Consider the following 21,217-nt stretch of genomic DNA (forward strand, 5'->3'; position numbering starts at 1 on the left):
AGAGTGCCGAAGGTCACATGTCTGTGCTGCCTAAATCCATTTTTGTTGAAGCATGGAAAACGCATGACCTTGATAGTGATGTTCAGAGTGGGCTCACTTTTATAGTTGTGGTTTCAAAATAGTTGCTGTTTTGAGTGCTTAGGATCCTACACTCTTGACCTGTATATGACACCCCTACTGCCACCATACTGCTTTACTCTCCAACCTTGATCTCCTTATCCTGCCTCTCAAACACCGTCATCTGTGACCAACATTTATCCCCCTGAGCACATGCGCTCTAGCACAAGACTTCCCCAATGGGGCCCACAGCATGTTGGTCATCCCTGCAAGGATTGATAGAGGAGTAGGGGTCATTGATTGATGGGGCAATAGGTGTCCTGAAAGCGATGAACCTTTGTGTTTTGGTGATGCATGCTTTTGCTTTTTGATGGACCAATTTGGCTTATGTACTTGAAATTTTCAAAACAGATTTATAAAAAAGTTCCTTCCTTTTTGTGTTCACTGGACTTGCATGTTAAACACCCCAGTGGCAAGTCTTGAGAGACGGATTTACATTTCTCCAACATGTTGCATCTTGTAATCAAGACATATTTAAATGATTTGTGTACTTTACCCCACCTGCATATGTTGACTGTTATTTAGTAAACTCCATCATAACTCCATTCAACAATGTTTTTCCCCACAGGATGCTGACAAGAACATTATGAAGATGCTAAAAGAGCAAGGCAGACTGGTTTCTACTGGCACCTTCAAGCATAACTATCCTTTCTGCTGGAGGTACGCAGTTAGAGCAATTTTAGATATACATAACTGCAAGGCCACATTTAATAGTATATAGTTCATTAGTTTTTTGTGTTATACTCATTGTAGAAGTATAGATCGCCAACTATTATTACTCACGAGCAAACAGTAGTCCATTCTATTAGTTGGGCAGTATGATAACTCTTAATATGACCTTTTGGATGTTCAATTTGTAAGGAGCTAGTTTTGTTACTAATTTCTTTAGACTGTAGCTAGGCATTTGCAGAGTACTTGGTCTCAGGGCATCTTGCTGCACACCATATCATTTAGATACTTTCTCATCTAAACATATGCCACAAATCTGTGTTCATGGGGATCCCATACAATCACAGAGTGCGTGCATAATCAGTATCCCTCAGTCTTCCATATGGGCACTGTAGCATAAATTACTGGCTGCCCCACCTTCTGTTTTGAACTCACTTGAAAAACTGACAACATCCTCAATTTGTATGGTCTGGCATTTGTTTGTCATGAAAACTCCCGCTGCAAAAATGAAAGGACCAGAAAACATGCCTTCTCAGCCTATGCCCAAGACTGTGGAACCCACCCCCAGTGAACATCAGACTCACCGCCACGCTCCTACAATTCAGAAAAGAACTCCAGATCTACCTCTTCAAGCAATCGCTCTGCCTCAATATGGCCGGGGTGACCCAGTGGGCAAGAGATGTCAGCTGCCCTCCCCACTCCTTCTCTGGGCGGCGGCCATCCTGAGAATGGCGGGTGCCAGTTGGGACTGTGGGTACACGGCATGGCCCAGTGCTGGAGGCTGCCCGTTCTCTGAATTTCCAGCTGAGCTGCGCCTGGGTACCCTCATTCCTGTCCTCCTTTTGTGGCTCTGGTCCACTGTGGGGCTCGCCGGGCCGACCTGATCGCCTGTGGGGTCCCTGGTGGCCTGGTGATGAGGGCAGCTGCTGGTGGCCATCGTTTTGTTTGGGGGCCTGTCGTGCTGAGCTCGAGGTCCGGTGGTGGTGGTATTAGCTGACATCCTTCTGGTGATACACCCGACTGCCGCCATCTATCTGCTTGGGGATTGCCATGGTTGGTGCCCCCCCCACCACTTCCTCAGGCCCTCCCATTTTGTCTTGAGTCTGTGGGCTTAGTGGGCACGATGGTGAAGACTGACAAACAATGCAAAAATATCTTACTGTCGAGCGGGGTTCATCCGCCAGGATGCTCAGCGCCCTGCTTCAATGGGTTGGGATCCAGACCTGATGGAGTCTGGTCCTGGCACGGCGGCCCAGGAGTCTGAGGTTGACATCAGGGCAATACTCCTGGATCTCCGCTGACCTCCGCTGAAACAATCTTTCTGCATTCATGTGTGGTGTCCTGAAGGGTCTGCACTGCCAAAGTATTCACCAAACCAGATTCTGACCCGAAAAGTAACACCTGCACCCCTGACTCCTGGGTTTCCCTCAACCAAGAACAGAAGATTGTCCTCCCTGAATTCGGAAGAAGTCCAGATCTGGAAAAATAATCTGGAGTTAGTGGGGTAAGTAAGTGAACATACCCTTTTTTGGCCCGAAACCCATCCTGTTTACCATAGGTTAACATTGGGTGTAGATTCCTTGTCCCTATACGCCCTCTGGCCTGGCATCTGGTCATCAAACCTGGGCTAATGATGCTTTCTTAGAACTTAACTTGGGAATAGGCTGGAGGGGGGTACTTGCCTGATTTGAAGTAAATAATTACCTTTCTTTAATGAACTTTCAAAGCGCCACTGCAGCCAGCTACATCAGTTCTGAAATGCATTTCCTGAAGAAACCATAGTTTGGAAACTTGTGACTTGCATCTTGGGGTTGGAGTTCATAAGATAGGGGAAATTGGGTATGAGTATTTTAACTATTCTTCCCAATTTCCCTGCATCCGATTACTCACCTGTTGAACACTTTTATATTATTCAAATGCAAATCTATGTCTAAGTGTGTATATATGTATGTATATATATATATATATATATATATATATATATATATATATTTATTTCTGAGGCTTGTGGAATCTACTTAGATCACATGCTGTGCATAGGCCGACATCTAGTGGAAGCTGCGGAGTATTAGTTTGTTTTTCGAAACTCGAAAAAGGGCGTCGACACAGGGCATGCCAGTAATAATATCCCTAGTGTGACATCCACTGTACCCATGATCCCTCATGAGTCTAGGACCCTCAGATTGTTTTTTTCCGCCATACTGGTCGGAAGCATTTCGTGGAGTTCCCTGGCCTTAGCCATACTTTTGCTAAATATTGTTAAATTTACCCATTTCTCCACCCCAACGACGAGTCACCGAACTTCCACACTTGACGCCGGCCCGGAGAAGAATTCGACCGTCGACAGCTGCATGACGGATTTGGGCCTCGGAAGGCCTCTGCCCTCGGCCCGGGCCTTGGAAGGCAGCTGGCCTCGGCCCTGCAAGTAGGGAGAGTGGGGGGTGGACATACTCTACACTCTTTTGGTATATAGGTACATTCTTATATATTCCTACACTTACAAGCCCGCTGCCACAAGGTGCGTATGGAGGGTACCCCTTTCCAATTCTGCCCCAACTGCAACCGCAAGTACCCTTGGGTCAACGGGCACGCCACGTGCAATCTCTGCTTGACGAGGGACCACCCGACGCGAACTGCAGAGCGTGTAGTAGGTTTAAACCCAAAACACTTAAGGACCGTTCAATCAAGCGTTGGGCCCACCACGCCAGGCGTCAAGAGGCCATGGCAGCGGAGGGCGCCTTCAGCGATGGCAGCAACGCCGTGCTTTCGGGCGGCGAGGGCATTATGGCGTCGAAAGACAGCCGAGCGCAAGTCCCCGACCTCGGAAGGTCGTCCGGCAGGGCGGCTATGGGGAAGACCCCCGGCGACACAAGCGCTTCCCACAGCACTTCCACAAAACACATGAAGTCCAACCGGGACTCGACGCGCACGTCGAGTTCTTGGAAAGAGGCACATAGAGAACGGTCCGGATCTGTTACGCTCCCCTGGATCCCACAGGGGTGTCGATCGGACCCGGACAAGTTCGTTTTCTAACCTTGTCCTTTTCTTCTTTATTCTAGGAGCTCCGGATTCGAGGCGGGCGTGGCAGAAGACTGGATACTGGCTGCAGGCACGCGGGCGTGGCAGAAGACTGGATGCTGGCTGCAGGCACGGTGACCGGCACGCTGCTGGATGCAGAATATCGCGAAGCATGTGCTGCTGTTTGGGTGTGGTTTAAATGGCCTCCAAAGTAGTTCCAGGTAAGAAGTTCCCTAGAGCCACGCCCGAGTAAAAAAATAGTCCCTGTAACAAAATAGTCCCATCCAGGCCTCATGTAGGCTTGGACTCTTTTGCAGCATGGTCTGCATTAGGTAAGTAAAGTCTGAGTCTGGTGCCTATGGCGCCAGGACTGATTTCTATGATGAGCCTGGCACCTAAGGCGCCAGGACTGAAACCAGACAGCCCCTAGCCAGGGCTGCAAACAAATGTCTGGATGCCTGCTCCCGGAGCTGAAGGCCTTGGTCCTGATGCCCGGGGGTAGGCATCATGACAGCATCGGCATCCTCTGGGCGTTCTCGATCAAAATCGCCACATGACTCCAGGCAATCATCCACTGGTGCCAAGAGTGCCTCGCTCCCCAAGGTAACGGAAGTTCAATCGTCGGAGGACGAAGCCGACTTCCATCCCCAGACCGCACTCCAGGAGTCTGCGCCCGCAGACCGCGTTACGGCGGCTCCCGAGCCCCTACCTCCACACTCGAAGGATAGGGACACTACCCCCGAACCTCGAAGCCAGGCGTCGAAAGGCTCCGAAGGGGCGAAAAAACAGGGAAAACACTCTTCCACTCACGGGGAGGGGGAAAAACAACAAAGGAAGCAGACTCTGCCTACTTCCACACCTTTAAAACACTCCACTCATAAACTGACAGACAAGTCCATGTCTTCTGCTATCACAAAGACCCCTGCTCAGACCACCAAGTCTAGTCAGAATAAGTCAGAGAAACTTCCAGAAAGAGTCATTCCCAGTTCTAGAGAATGGTCTAGTGATGACATAGACAGGGTCATGTCAAGGTTGTCATCATTGGCAGATTTTTATGCAAAAAACCCTGAACAATTTCTCTCTTATACTCCCGACGGGTCAGCACCCTCGGGCTCTAAGGATCCTATACCTCCAAGTAAAAAGTCCCGGTTTGAAACACCAACACGGTCTTCGGACCCCTTCTATGTACAGCCCTACTCACAGTATCAAGGAGAGACATCCTTTTGTGAGGATCCAGATTTGGGCATGTTAGAAGAACAAACTGGTACAGGCTACTATGGGGATGATGAGGACCAAGAAGAGGATGACGACCGGGAAACCTACAGAGTAGATTCCCCGGTAGAGAAGGAACCCCCGGTTACCGACTCCCCTGTTAACAACCAACCTCTCCTGAATGAAGTTCTGGCTCGAGCAGCTGAACATTTCCACATGGACACCCAGGGTGCTCAAGAGGAGTGGGACTTCGCCGAGGAGTTGGTGGGAGAAAGGAGGCCTGTTGCTCAGGCCATCCCTATCCTGAAGTCTATTCAGAGAAGAATTGACCCTTCACTCGAAAATCCTAACCTCACCAGAGCAGTGAACCCCAGGATTGAGAAACTTTTCAGGGCAGCCCAATCAGACCCACTGTATATAAGGGGGCATCTGAAGCCGGACTCCCTGGTTGTTACAAACACCCGTAAGAGGGCTGGAACACGCTTGTCATCGTCCGAAGCTCCTCCCGACAAGGAGAGCAAGAAACTGTATGGTTTGGGCAGGAAAGTAGCCTCCACTTCCGCCTACCAGGCAAGGATTGCCAACTCCACCACCCTGTTGGCCAGCTACAACTGCCATCAGTGGGAAGAAGTCGCGGCACTCATAGACTCTGCCCCAGAACCCTTAAAGAGCCAGTTGGCACGAGTTTTGGCGGAGGGAAGAGCCATGTCCGGTTGCATTTTAAAAGCAACCTTTGATGCCGCAGATAACGCCGGCAGATTGATAGTAGAAGGAACTGTTATCAAGAGACACGCTTGGTTACGGCAGTCTGGATTCAAAGCTGAAACCCAAGCATCATTGTTAGATAAACCGGTGGAGCCGGATCTGTTTGGTAAGGCGGTCGAGGACGCGCTGAAAAATGCCAAGGACGAGTATGAAACGCTCAAATCCCTAGGCCAACTAACCAATAAACCCCCTAATCGGAGAGGGAATGGCAATTTTTGTCGCCCACGTGGCCAAAATTCCCAGAGAGGATCTAACTATTCCCAGGGGCAGGGTACACCGTGGAGCAATAATAACCAACAGTCTACCCAGGGTTACGGCAGGGGTAATAAAAGAGGACATGGAAAAGGTAGAGGCAGTCCCAGTAGAAGAGGTGGCACGCTTCCACCAAAACAGTGAAGTTCCGTTCAGGGTCCCTTCTCATGCAACCCCAGTAGGGGGACACATTTCCAACTTCACCCAAGCTTGGGAAGGGATCACATCAGACAGATGGGTGCTGTCCACAGTATCCGCAGGGTACTGCATAGAACTGTTGGAGCGTCCCAGAAACCATCCTCCACGACAAAAAATACATTCTTTGGACCACCAGAAGATCCTCCTCAAGGAGATCGTCAATCTGCTAGCAAAGGACGCGATGGAAGTATGTCAAGCCCCAAAAGTTTCGCATGACTACTCTCCAGGAGGTAATCCCCCTCCTAAAAAAGGGGATTACATGGCAACATTGGACATGAAAGATGCCTATTTTCATATTTCCATGTTCCCAGCGCACAGAAAGTACTTGCGCTTCAAGGTGGACAGTCGGCTCTACCAGTTCAAGGTACTGCCCTTCGGGATTGCTTCGGCTCCAAGGGTATTCACCAAGGTACTGGCGGTGGCAGCAGCACACCTACGCTGGGAGGCAATCGCGGTGTACCCTTACCTGGACGACTGGCTCATCACGGGGGATACCCCAGTTATTTGCAGAGCAAACATTCAAAGGACTATCGACCTCCTCTTCGAATTGGGCTTCTCAATAAACGAGAAAAAATAAAGTCTGGTGCCAAGCACATCCAAACAGTTACTAAGAGCTATCCTAGACACTCGAGAGGGGTTGACCTTTCCTTCCGAGTAAAGAATTCGGAATATAATGCTGCAAATTCCGCAATATCAGTCCGGTTGCCAGATAACGGTACGCACAGCAATGCGTTTGCTGGGCATGATGGCGGCATGTATTTAGCTGGTCCCCCACGAGCGCCTGCGCCCCATGCAGGAATGGTTGGCGAAACAGTGGTCTCAGGCAAGTGGTCAGTGGGACGATCGAGTGGTCGTTTCGCCAACACTTGTACAAAGCCTTCACTGGTGGACAAGAGAGAATCTGTCCAAGGGGAAACCCTTTTACGATCCTGAGATACAGGCGGTAGTCACAACCGATGCATGCCTGACGGGGTGGGGAGCTCACCATCTCCACCACGCAGCTCAGGGTCTCTGGTCGCACTCAGTGGCCAAGAATCACATCAACCTGTTAGAGCTTCTGGCAGTATTCAGAGCACTTCAAGCGTTCGAGCCCTACCTGTTAAATCTGTCAGTGCCAATCCGGACGGACAGCACTACAGCCATGTTCTACCTGAACAAGCAAGGAGGGACACAGTGGCCAAATCTGTCCAAGCTTGCCCAGAAAATCTGGATATGGGCACTCAGACGGAACATCTTCCTGTCATTGCAACATGTTCCAGGGGATCTCAATTCCCTAGCGGATGCTCTGAGCAGAGACTCCCTCCCAGAGGAACACAAATGGTGTCTACTCAGAGAAGTCTTAGAAGATATCTTCCATTAGTGGGGTTTCCCCAATATAGACCTATTCGCCACAAGCGAAAACAGACAATGCCCAGGATTTGCATCCAGGTTCCCCCAACCGGACTCCCAGGGGAACGCCCTGTGGATGAACTTGTCAGGGATGTTTGCGTACGCTTTTCCACCAACTCCTCTAATCAGGAAGGTGGTCAGCAAGATGAACAGAGAATCGATGACGCTCGTCCTAGTTGCTCCCATGTGGGCAAGACAACTGTGGTTCCCATACTTACACTGATTGGCGGTGTTCGAACCCATCAAACTTCCGGGCTGGTTGTTAGGCAGAAACCTGTGCAGTTCCCTTTGCGAAAACTGCAAAAGATTTAGGACTACAGGTGTTAGCAGTAAACCCACTTGGTAGCAGTCTGTACCACCCAGATTTACCTGGTAGCTGTGGCTGAGCAGTCAGACTTCCCTCAAGAAGTGTTAGGCAGTATGCAAAGTATACACAATAGGCACTCAGATACAATAATACAAGCAAACACTGACCAGAGCTTTGGTATCAAAGTTTCTGATGTTTGTTAATCTGCTTAGAATCACATGCTGTGCATAGGTCCGACATCCAGTGGTCACTGCGGAGTATTGCATTTTGTTTTTCGTAGTCGAAAAAGGGGACGTCGACAAGGCGTGTCTGTAACACTATCCCTATAGTGACGTGCGTTGTACCCACATTCCCTCACGTGCCGAGGTCCCTCAGAATGTTTTTTTCCGCCCAGCTTCTGGTCGCCTTACGCGGAGCTCCTAGAGAGACATTGCAAATACTTACTACGGACCTCAGTCCTTAATTATACTTATTATATTGTTAAAGATCCCTCCCCTCGACGTTAGCTGTGAAGCTTTTCTCCGCCGAGCAAGTTTACGACGGAGGGCAAGAGACGGAGGAGATCATTCGGCGCTGCCGAAAACGTGGCCTGGCCTCGCCGGCCAACATACAGTAGGGAGAGTGGGGGTTCGAACTTTTATCTTCTCTTTGAGAATGTCTTTCTTTCTCCCCTATCTTTCCCTTGGGGTTGTTATCACCAGTTATTATTGCCTCAGCTATGGAGAGGACATCTTTCGAGTTTTGCCCACGCTGTAGGGGAAAATACACTTGGAAGGACAAACACAAGCTCTGTAATCGTTGCTTACCCTCGATCATAAGGAGGACAGCTGCGCGGCCTGTAAGCTCTTGAAACCAAGAACTCTTAAAGAACGAAAAGTTAAGAGGTGGGCGGACTACGCTATGTCGAAGTCAGTATCCTCACCTGCCGCCGCTGTTACAGAAAGTGACGAGGAGGGTGATAACTGGACGTCTGTTACGGAAGTCATTAACCCCCAGGAGCAGCGCTCGCGCTCCTCGACGGGCTCGGCTCACGACCTTCTTATGGGGATGAACACCCCGGCGACAAGGACGCACATAGACCCCATAGGCCTAAGCACACAACCCACGGCTCTTCTTCGAAGACGAAGGATCCATCAGCGCCGAAGGGGACGCAGGGCACTCCGGCGTCTACCTCAGACCGTAAGGGTCTCAAGCCCCACCCGCAAACGCAGCCGCGACCAGCGATCGGGCTTTCATCAAACACGGGCGCTACCTCAAAACATCCGACGTAACGCTCCATAGAGCGGCCGTCGAGGAACAACGCGTAACGCAGGCAACGTCGACACCAGAGCCCTCTACTGACAAACTCGTTGTCGAGAATTGTTTCCGAAGACAAACGTAAGCGGACGACGAAACAAACGTCGAATACCGCACAAAAAGCTATGGAAACGCCGAAAAAGCGCAAGAGTAGCCAGGAACTGCCCCCTTCATCTAAGGGCACTTCTGAACTACCGGAGGGCTTTTCAGAGGGCGACAGAAACCTTTCTTTGACGTTGTGGGAGCGTTCCAAGCGTTTTGAAGGTGAAGATACTGATTTCCCCCCTCTAGACTATTCAGGGTTCCCCCATGAGACCCTTGAAAGACTCCATTCTTGTATGGAGAAAATGGAAAGGTTTTTGGGAAGCCAAAACACACCCACACCCAAAAGACCAAGAGAATGGCCCCAGGATGACCCTAGGGTCAAGATTACTAGGCTGTTTCCCCCTTCTACAGACGCATATGACCTCACTGAGGAGGAGCAATACCTCCAGGAAGATGAGGAGTGTTTGGGTGGAGAGGAAGAACATGAGGAAGAGGGGTTTGAAGAAGATCCTTACACTAGTGCAGGAGCTTTTGAAGAAGATAGAGCTACCTCGCAGCCCTGGCAATCCCCATCAGTACAGCCTTGGCAATCCCCATCAGTGCACTCAGACCCTGATGTCTTTCACCCTTCTCCTCCCAAGGATTCACCTATTGGAAACACCTCTCCCATAGATGACCAACCTTCACTTAATGCACTATTGCGCAAGGCAGCAGCGCATTTTGAAATGGACACAGGGGAGACTCTTCCTGACATAGACTTTGTAGAGAAAGTTATTAAAGAAAGAGCCCCTGTTAGTCTATTCCGCTCCTGGCTTCTATAAAGAGAAGAATAACTCCTTCCCTTTCCAATCCGGCCTTAGTCAGAGGGGTCAAGCCTCGGATAGAAAAGCTCTTCAGCCCTTCGTCCTCTGACCCTTTGTACATCAGAGGACATTCTATTCCGGACTCCCTCGTAGTTACTAATACAAGAAAAAGAGCGGGGGTACCACTATCCACTAGTGAGGCACCACCTGACCAAGAGGGCAAGAAGCTCTATGCACTTGGGAAGAGAATTACGACCTCCGCCGCCTTCTCAACTAGGATTGCAAATAACAATTCCCTACTAGCTAGCTACGCAGATGCACAGTGGGGCAAGCTGCGCAGCGAAGCAGAGGACGCACCAGAACCCCTGCGTTCACGCCTGTTAGCTATAATCTCAGAGGGAACTCTTGTAAACCAGGGCATCGTAAAGAACTCCTTAGATGCCGCAGAGACGGCTGGCCGTTCCCTGGTTCAGGGAATACTTCTCAAACGCCATGTCTGGCTGCGCAATTCGGGATTTAAGCCGGAAACCCAGGCTTCCCTGATAAATAAGTCCATAGAACAAACACATCTGTTTGGGAAAGCAGTTGATGAGGCCCTAGAACATGCGAAGAAAGAGTTTGATACCATCAAGACTCTTGACCAAATTTCTAGGCCCCCTAACAGACGCAGCTATGGCAATAGACGCTCCTTTCGTGGCCAACGCCAGCAGCAAAACCAACAGCAATTTTGCTCTGCTACCAACTGGCCCTCTAACCAGGGTAGCAACACCCAGTTCAGCCAAAGAGGCCAACGCCGTGGCAAAGGAAGAGGTCGCGGCTCCAGCCCCAAAGGTTCCACGCCCAATACCAACAAATGACCCGAAGATTCGGGTCCCCTCCCATGCATCACCGGTCGGGGGCCGGCTAACATCGTTCCTTTCAGCATGGGAATATCGTCAGACCGCTGGATATTATCCACCATAGCCCACGGATACTGCATCGAATTCAACGGTTCCCCGAAGTACAGACCCCCACGGAACCGACGCATGACACCGGAACACCTCACTATTCTTCTTCAAGAAGTAGAAGAGCTACTGAAAAAAGAAGGTATAGAGGCTGTCCCCCTATCTCAGGTAACAGAAGGTATTTATTCAGTGTACTTCCTTGTACCCAAAAAGGACTTAACCATGCGCCCTGTATTAGATCTGCGCCCAGCGAACAAGTTTGTCAAACCCCAAAAGTTTCGTATGGTGACCTTGCAGGAAGTAATCCCTCTGTTATCACAGGGGGATTACATGACAACACTGGACATGAAAGATGCATACTTTCATATTTTAATGTTGCCAGCGCACAGAAAATACCTCAGGTTCAAGATAGAGAACAAACACTACCAGTTCAGAGTACTACCCTTCGGGATAGCATCTGCACCAAGGGTATTCACGAAAGTACTGGCAGTGGCAGCGGCCCACCTGCGCAGGTTATCCATCACGGTATACCCTTACCTCGACGACTGGCTCATAACAGGGGATTCTTACGAAACATGCTTCTCCAATACCCAAAAGACCGTAGACCTTTTGTCCCAACTGGGCTTTTCCATCAACGAAAAAAAGTCCAGCTTGGACCCCAACCAAATCAAACAATTCCTAGGGGCTCCAATTCGAACAAAGGACGGCCTCGTCTTCCCCTCCAACGAGAGTCCAAAACATGCTGTTTCAGATCCCCCATTATGTGGCAGGTCGAGAGGTGACGGTACGCAAAGCAATGCGCTTGCTAGGGATGATGGCGTCATGTATTGATTTGGTACCTCACGCGCGCCTGCGCATGCGCCCAATGCAAGAGTGGCTCTACAGCCAGTGGTGTCAGGCCAGCGGACAATGGGACGATCTAGTGGTGGTCTCGCAGGCCTTGGTTCTCTCGCTACGGTGGTGGACAAAAGAAAACCTGTTATTAGGGAAAACTTTTGCCACACCCGCAGTGGAAGCCACTCTAACCACAGACGCATCCCTTACAGGATGGGGGGCTCACCTATCCCATCAGACTGCTCACGGAGTGTGGACTCCGAGCTTAGCATCCAAGCATATAAACCTGCTGGAACTACTAGCGGTGTTCAAAGCACTGAAAACCTTTCAGGAACACTTACAAGGAAAGACAGTGATGGTCCTCACAGACAGCACCACAGCCATGTACTACCTCAACAAGCAAGGGGGCACTCACTCTCCAGGACTGTCCAAGCTGTCCCAGAATATATGGAAGTGGGCTCTCAAACACATGTTCCTACTATCACAACATGTACCAGGGGAACTCAATCTGCTAGCAGACAAACTCAGCAGAGACTTCCCCCTGTCCGAAGAGTACGAATGGCAATTGCATGAAGATATCGACTTAGACGTCTTCACGCAATGGGGATTCCCGGAAATATACCTGTTCGCAACCCTGGAGAACTCACAATGCCAAAGTTACGCCTCCAGGTACCCCCAGAACCAGTCCAAGGGGAACGGTCTGTCGATTCAATGGTCAGGGAAATTTGTTTACGCCTTTCCCCCCCGACTCCCCTTCTCAACAAAGTGGTGCACAAGATGCACCAGGAGCAGGTTACCATGATACTAGTGGCCCCAATGTGGGCCCGGCAGCCATGGTTCGCTCACTTGATGGAGATGTCCCTATCTCCCCCAGTGAAACTTCCCTGCCTGTACAACATGCTGTCACAAGACAAGGGCAGGACACTGCATCCATGCCCTCAGACCATGAACTTAGCAGCCTGGCTCCTGAGATCATAGAATTTGGACATTTACAACTCCCGCAGAGATGTATGGACATCCTCAGGGAAGCCAGAAAACCTAATACTCGCCACTGCTATTCTAGCAAGTGGAAAAGATTTGTCATCTGGTGTAGAGGTAAGAGCATAAACCCGGTTGACTGCTCTCCCACTAACATTGTTCTGTACTTGACCTATTTACTGGATTCAGGTCTAGTGTTCAATCCCATTAAAGTCCACCTAGCGGCACTTTCTGCATACACCACTTCCCAATTTAAAGTGTTGTGATGGAAGATACCAGTTATCAAGGCCCTCATGGAGGGGGTAAAGAGAATACACCCTCCGATAGCTAACCCAGCTCCCGGATGGGACTTAAATGTGGTACTTTCTAGACTCATGGGCCCTCCTTTCGAACCCATGCACAAGGCAACTCTTAAAGACCTCACTCTTAAGACTGCGTTCCTAATAGCTATCACCTCCATTAGGAGAGTAAGTGAACTACAGGCTCTTTCTGTACTAGACCCCTTCGTAACAGTTCACAAGGATAAGGTGGTTCTACGCACACACCCAAGGTTTGCACCAAAATTCATCTCGAAATTTCACGTAAACCAGTCAATAGAACTACCAACGTTCTTTCAAAACCCTTCCAGCTTGGGAGAAAAAAGTCTGTATACACTAGATGTACGCAGAGCTGTCATGTTCTACATGGAAAGAACCAGACCACTGAGAAAGACTAATCAGTTATTTGTCTCTGTGGCAGCAGGAAGAGAAGGAGATGCAGTTTCAAAGTCCACTATATCTAGATGGATTGTGCAATGCATCACTCTCTGTTACACTCTTGCTAAGAGAAAACTACCCTTGAAGCCAAGAGCACATTCCACTCGAGGCACTGGGGCTTTCATAGCGTTCATTGCAAATGTTCCCCTTGGGTCCATCTGCAAAGCGGCTACCTGGAGTTCTGTGCACACCTTTACAAAACACTACTGTCTAGATGCACATTCTAGATCTGACTCCCAGGTGGGACAGGCAGTATTAAGACATCTTTTCTCTACTGTTCCTTCTCATAACCCACCGCCAACTCCGGGTACTGCTCGCTAGTCTATGCACAGCATGTGATTCTAAGCAGATTAACAAACATCAGAAGACAATGCATTACTTACCGTAAAAGCATTTCTGATGGTTGTATCTGCTTCGATTCACATGCGCCCACCCTTCCTCCCCGCTCGGATGGAAGGAACATAGACATCCTTTTCTATATTTCTCTTTTCTGTACTCACTCACGTCTAGAAGGCTCCCTCAGGGCAGAAAAATACAAACAGAGGGACCTCGACGTGTGAGGGATTGTGGGTACAACGCACGTCTCTATAGGGATAGTGTTACAGACACGCCTTGTCGACGTCCCCTTTTTCGACTACGAAAAACAAAATGCAATACTCCGCAGTGACCACTGGATGTCGGACCTATGCACAGCATGTGAATCTAAGCAGATACAACCATCAGAAATGCTTTTACGGTAAGTAATGCATTGTCATATAATTATTTATTTAAAAACACACTGTTTGAAACACTCCAGCACTCTTATTGTAAAACATTCTAAACACAGTTACTATTATAATATATACAACCCTTATTCCTTATCAGATAAGTCTTAGTTAACATCACTTATTTCCAGTCAGAGGTGAGCGCTTAACTATGGATGGTACTCCAGTAAGTTAATGAAGAAGGGAGGGAAAAAGACAGAATATGGAAAGATACACCACTCTAAGATTTAGGAACACTTTTAGCAAGGCAGAAGAGCAAAAGTCACTTGTGAGCCAAAGTCCATAGGCTGGGCCCACTCTTAGAGAACGCAGAGCACAAATGCGCCCAAGATCACAGTTACACTAGGCTTTGAAAGTCTTGCAGAGAGTTTGAAAAGAGTTTAGAGAGGCTCAGAAAAGTTTAGCCAGAGTGTCCCAGGCTAACCCAGGTTCGAAAGCCGGGGGCTAAATCTGCCCCGTACAGTCGATGGCAAGGGAAGCCAGGCGGAACACGGTACCTTAAGTGGGAAGGATCCTCCAGGGTGGCAGTTGTTCCTGGCAGCGGGTGCAAGTCTTGGCGTCGTCCAGGGGAAGAGAAGATCTCGACTTGGAGAAAAGCTGAAGGTCGTTGCACTGCCAGGGAAGAAACCAGCCGCAGAGTTTTCCGGTTAAAGGTATTACCCTTTATTTCGCGGTCGTGGTAAAATGTGGTATTCCAGTTGCCGGGGTGCTTGGCACAGGCAAGGCAGCCACGAGATGCGTCGGGGAGGCGAAAAGACGGTGAAACTGGTTATCCCCACCAGTCAAAGGAAGAAGACTCTCCGGCTGGAGATCTCCTCTGTCGTTGGGAAAAGTGGTGAGACGGTCCAGCAGGGCTCCACCGGTGGTGTCGTCGTGGCAGGTCGGCTCAGCTTCTCCCTCGTTGGATTCTTCGGTCCTGTGGCGACTTCTGAAGTTCCAGTCCCCAAAGCCCTGCTTTTATGCAGAAAACCCCCATTCACTCAGCCTAGCTGTCACTCAAACATGCAAAGTGGTGAGCCGTATGGCTCACCACTTGGGCCAATCCGGACGAAGTACGACTTGAGTTGCCTAGGCAACTCAGTCCAGGGTGCCTAAATCCCCCTCCACCCCTCCTAAGTACCCCAGACAGAGTGGCACCACTTTGGAGGGCTTCTGTGGAGAAGCCCGCCAAAAAGTGGAACAAAGGGCTCGACTTGGGTTGGAGTCATAGACTAGAACACAAACGCCATTTTAGAACCGAGTTTTGGCAAAAAATACCAACCGGAGAATTAATAATAATTAAATAAACTGGCGGTATGTTCGAGGCTATCGTAATTAAATTAAGATAGTAGCCTCGAACAATGGGAAAATCCCATAGAGAAATATTCGCGGTTGAATATAAAAAGTAGTATCCCCTGCCACCAGCCAAAACTCGATCAGGGGGGACGGAGACGTGCCCCCTCGACTAACAGACCCCGGGGCAATCGAATTGCTGCAGCCATTACGTCCACAATATGATGGTTTGTACTGGTTCTGTTTAGAATTTAAGACTAGTAAAGTCAATGGTGACATGCCACACATCACAAAAACACATGCAGTCCTATGGAGTAAAAGACCCCATAGCCCATTAAACACATCTAGAGTCAAAGGAACACACTCAAATCATGTCCAAGAGTGAGGGTAAAAGAGTCTCACTCTTGGAAGGAGAAAAAATGAAAACCCAAAAATCCAAAGCTGCTGGGGGACTCACTAGGTTAGGAAATTCAGCCTAAACAGAGAATTCTCCCTAACACTGGTACAACCTACTGTCCCAGCACCAAGGTCAAACAGTGCATCTTCAACCCAACTCAATGAACCTGGCAGCATGGCTCCTGAGGTCATAGAATTCGGACATCTCAATTTACCACAGAGGTGTATGGACATCCTAAAGGAATCTAGGAAACCTAACACGAGGCACTGCTACTTTGACAAATGGAAGAGATTTGTTATCTGGTGCCAGAATAAACAAATCAACCCAGTTGATTGCACTCCTTCCACTATTGTTACATACATGCTCCACCTGCTGGATGCAGGACTGGTTTTTAACTCACTGAAGGTACCACCTGGCAGCCCTGTCAGCATACACCACTTCCCATAACAGGGTGTCGTGGTGGAAAGTACCAGTAGTTAAAGCCTTCATGGAAGGAGTAAAGAGACTTCACCCTCCTATTTCAAACCCACCACCAGGATGGGACCTTAACGCGGTGCTATCTAAGCTCATGGGCCCCCCATTCGAGCCCATGCACAAAAACAGTCTCAAACACCTGACTTACAAAACGGCCTTCTTAGCAATTACATCTATAAGAGTCTGTGAAATTCAGGCTCTGTCAGTGCAAGATCCCTTCTTTACTGTCCATAAAGATATACTGGTTTTACGCACACACCCTAGGTTCTCACCTAAATTTATTTCAAAATTCCACGTGAACCAGTCCATCGACCTTCCGGCTTTCTTCCATGACCCACAAAGCTCGGCCGAGGTGAAACTACACACCCTAGATGTGCGTAGGGCTGTCCTCTACTATGTAAACAAGACCAGACTGCTAAGGAAAACATATCAGCTCTTTGTCTCCGTAGCTACAGGCGGAGAGGGGGATCGCTTCTCTAAAGGTGCCATCTCTTAGTGGATTATTAACTGTATCCAGCTGTGTTAGTCACTTTCTGACAGAACTCTGCCTTTCACGCCTAAGGCCCACTCTACAAGAGGCATTGGGGCCACTTTGGCTTTCATTGCAAATGTACCCCTTGACACCATTTGCAAAGCAGCTACTTGGAGCTCTATTCACACTTCTACTCAGCACTACTGCATTGACATTCATTCCAAGACAGATACACAAGTGGGACAAGCGGTTCTAAGACATTTATTTGCTCATGACCCTTCTCACATCCCACCTCCTTCAGGTACTGCTCGCTAATCTATGCACAGCATGTGATCTAAGCAGATTCCACAAGCCTCAGAAGGGATGCATTACTCACCGTAATCGTATTTCTGATGCTTGCATCTGCTTAGATTCACATGCGACCCACCCTTCCTCCCCTCTGAGAGAAGGCGCATGGATGCTTGTAGTCTTACCTTTCTATCTATCTGCTTGGATTATCTGTACTCGAGCTACTCCTCATGCTACCTCATGTCAGAAAAAATACAATCTGAGGGTCCTAGACGCGTGAGGGATCATGGGTACAGTGGACGTCACACTAGGGATAGTATTACTGGCACGCCCTGTGTCGACGCCATTTTTCGAGTTTCGAGAAACAAACTGTAATACTCCGCAGCTTTCACTAGATGTCGGCCTATGCACAGCATGTGAATCTAAGCAGATACAAGCATCAGAAATACGATTACGGTGAGTAATGTATCATATATATATATATATATATATATATATATATATATATATATATATATATATATATATATATATATATATATATATATATATATATATATATATATTAGGCTTGTGGAATCTGCCTAGATCACATGCTGTGCATAGCCTGACATCTAGTGGAAGCTGCGGAGTATTACAGTTGTCTTCGAAACTCGAAAAGGGACGTCGACAGGGCGTGCCAGTAATACTATCCCTAGTGTCATGTCCACTGGTACGCATGATCCCTCACGCATCGAAGTCCCTCAGATTGGTTTTTTCCGCCATGCTAGAGTTCCTTTCGGCAAATTAGCCGTTGACTTTGTTAATTAAAATAGTTTCTCTTTCTATCCTTTCTTCGACTTTGTAATACCACGCCGGAGAATCGGAAAGAAGACTACTGCCCAAGACCATCGCGACGGACCAAACGGCTTTGGAATGCCGCCCTGGGCCTCGGTGCCCAAACAGTAGGGAGAGATGGGGGAGTCCATTGTTAGGCCATTTGCAGAATGGATATTCTCCCCTTCCTACACTTTGTTCGCCCAGCTGCCATCACCTTTAACAAGTATTATGGATAACACCCCATTTAAGTTTTGCCCTAAGTGCCACCGTAAGTTCCCCTGGTGGACAAACATCTCGTTTGCAACTTGTGTCTCCCGAGAGATCACGTCGAGACGTCTTGTCGAGCCTGTAGGCTCTTCAAGCCAAAGACGTTGAAGGACCATTCCACTAAGCGCTGGGCCCACCACGCCAGACAACTCGAGGCCATGGAGGTGGAGGGAGACTTCAGCGATGGCAGCGAAGCCGCACTGTCTGACGGTGAGGGCACTATAGTAGCTGTAGCTACCTAAGCACAAGCTCCCAACCCTGTAGGACAGGCCGGCGGTCATGTTGTGGGGAGTGCACCCGGCGCCGGTAGCGCTCCAAGTAAAGTACACACACCACAAAACAAACAACTCCCAGTTGACACTCGACAGATGGAGCGAGTACTCAACAACGTTCGGCACCCCGTGAATGGTTCATTGAATCCCGGTCCTCTTGGAAATCTCGATCCAGATCGCTGCATGACAAGACGATGTCGAAAGATGGCAAGGGTGCCTCGCGAAAAACGTCCGAGGGTCATTCATCCGCAGACGAGACCTCGGTCCCCACACCCGAAATTCGACGTTCTTCAGCAAGCAAGACATCAGGCCCCACAAAATCAGTTTCACACTTCTCTGGGACCAAGGGTGGGGAGAAACACCATAAGACACACTCTAAGACCTCCCATACAGAAGACATCCTATCCAAGGGGTGACCTAAAGATGCTGGGCCTAAGCCTATCCCACCCACTAATGAAGACATGGGTCTTCCCGACTCCGAGCCGGAGGTTGTAATTCTGAGCTCGAAAGATTGGTCCGCAGAGGACATCGACAGGGTTATGCGTAGGATGTCCTTTATTGGGAATTTCTTTGAAAATAATCCTACCCAGCTTCTAAGCCTTAAGACCACCCCACCCACATCGGCCCCTTCGAGCTCCCGACCCCCTGTCTCTCAACCCCCTTCTAAGAGGGTTCGTACTGATGTCCCAACTTAGGGCGGAGTTTTAGATCTGTATAACCCTGAAGTCCATCAAGAAGAAGAACGGGAGGAACTTTTGTTTATTGATGCATCTGATCCTCAACTTTTGGATGAGGACTTAGACGAATTCTAAGATGGGGATGATGAAGACCCAGGCTTGGAGGCAAACATTTACTCTTTGGTTTCAGCCATTAATCAGGATCCTCCAGTAGTAGCCTCCCCTATAGACAACCAACCCCTACTCAACGAAGTTCTAACTAAAGCGGCAGAACACTTCCGCATAGATACCCAAGAGGTGGTAGAAGACAGACTTTGCTGAGCAATTGTTGGGAGATAAAAAAAAAAGTAGGCCAATTTATTCCAATACTAAAGTCTGTACAACGCAGAATCCAACCTTCTTTGGAGGCACCCAACCTCACACGGCCGTTAACCTGCATGTGGAAAAAATGTTCAGACCTGCACCTTCCGACCCACTTTACATAAGAGGCCAGATAAAACCGGACTCCCCGGTGGTTACCACCACACGGAAAAGAGCAGGCACTTCCCTTGCTTCCTCCGAGGGTCCTCCAGACAAGGAGAGCAGAAAGATGTATGCAATGGGCAGGAAAGTAGCCTCTTCTGCAGCCTACCAGACTCGCATCGCAAATAATGCTACACTTCTGGCAAGTTACAACTGCCACAAGTGGGATAAGGTTTCCGCATTACTTTCTTCCACACCTGAGCCACTTAAGTCCCAATTAGCCCATGTGGCAGCAAACAGTAGAGCGCTGTCTACCTGTCTCCTAAAGTCAAACTTTGACGCAGCAGACAATGCAGGTAGAATCATTGCAGAGGACACTCATTAAAAGACACGCATGGCTTCGCCAATCAGGCCAGAAACACAGGCCACCTTAATTAATATGCGGGTGGAAAAAGATCTGCTTTTTTGCAAGGGGTAGAAAGGTGGCCTCCTCTGCAGCATTCCAGACAAGGATTTCTAACAATTCAACCCTGTTGGCTTGCTACAACTGCCACAATGGGGATGAGGTCTCGGTCTTGCTTTCATCGGCCTCGGAACCACTTAAGTCTGATCTTGCCCAGGTGGCCGCAGAAAGCAGGGCAGTGTCAAGCTGCTTATTAAACTATCTTGATGCTGCGGATAACACAGGCAGGATAATAGCTGAAGGGGCAATTATCAAGCGTCATGCTTGGTTGCGCCAATCGGGTTTTAAACCAGAGACGCAAGCTACCCTTAACATGCCCGTTGAGCCCAATGTGCTCTTTGGCAAGGCTGTCGAGGACGCCTTAAAGACGGCCAATGAGGAATAAAATACTCAAGTCATTGGGCCAACTGACCAACTGACCAATAGACCTATTGACCATAGGGCAAACAGGAATTTTCGCTGTTCACAAAGCAAAAATTCAGAGGGTTTTCACCTATACCCAAAGCCAAGGTACTTCCTGGGGAAACAATCGGGGTCAGTCCTCCCAGAATTACCCTAGAGGAGCACGCAGATCCCGCGGACGCGGTACAGGCAACGCCTCCTGAGGTGGCATCCCACCTCAAAAGCATTAACTATCCGCTCCAGGCGCCCTCCCATGCCTCTCCCGTAGGAGGGCAGATATCCACCTTTACGCACGGGAGGAAATCACCACAGACAGATGGGTCCTGTCCACTGTACCAGGCGGATATTGTATAGAGCGCCTTGAGCAACCCAGGAACCACCCCCCATGACAAAAGACCCATTTCAAGGAACATCAGCGTATCCTCCTTGAGGAAATAGCCACTCTTCTACTAAAGGACGCTATCGAAGTGGTCCCCAACAACCAGGTAAACAAGGGTATTTATTCAACTTACAATGCGCTCAGTATTAGATTTGCGCCCTGCAAACAAATATGTCAAGCCACAAAAGTTCTGAATGATTTATGAGAATGAAAGGGCAAGTTGCAGG

The 21,217-nt window shown here is 49.0% G+C and overlaps 1 protein-coding gene across 1 annotated transcript in view; it reads left to right on the top strand.

Moving 5' to 3' along the window:
- Positions 1 to 21,217, top strand: part of IARS1 (isoleucyl-tRNA synthetase 1) — a 2,025,584-nt gene that overhangs the window by 535,456 nt on the left and 1,468,911 nt on the right. Inside the window, exon 12 of the mRNA XM_069643896.1 lies at positions 686 to 777. Coding sequence (XP_069499997.1) covers positions 686 to 777 — 92 coding nt within the window. The remainder of the gene's footprint in view (positions 1 to 685; positions 778 to 21,217) is intronic.

This window comes from Ambystoma mexicanum, chromosome 2p, assembly GCF_040938575.1.
Source record: "Ambystoma mexicanum isolate Mex_15411 chromosome 2p, UKY_AmexF1_1, whole genome shotgun sequence".
Taxonomy (NCBI): Eukaryota; Metazoa; Chordata; class Amphibia; order Caudata; family Ambystomatidae; genus Ambystoma; species Ambystoma mexicanum.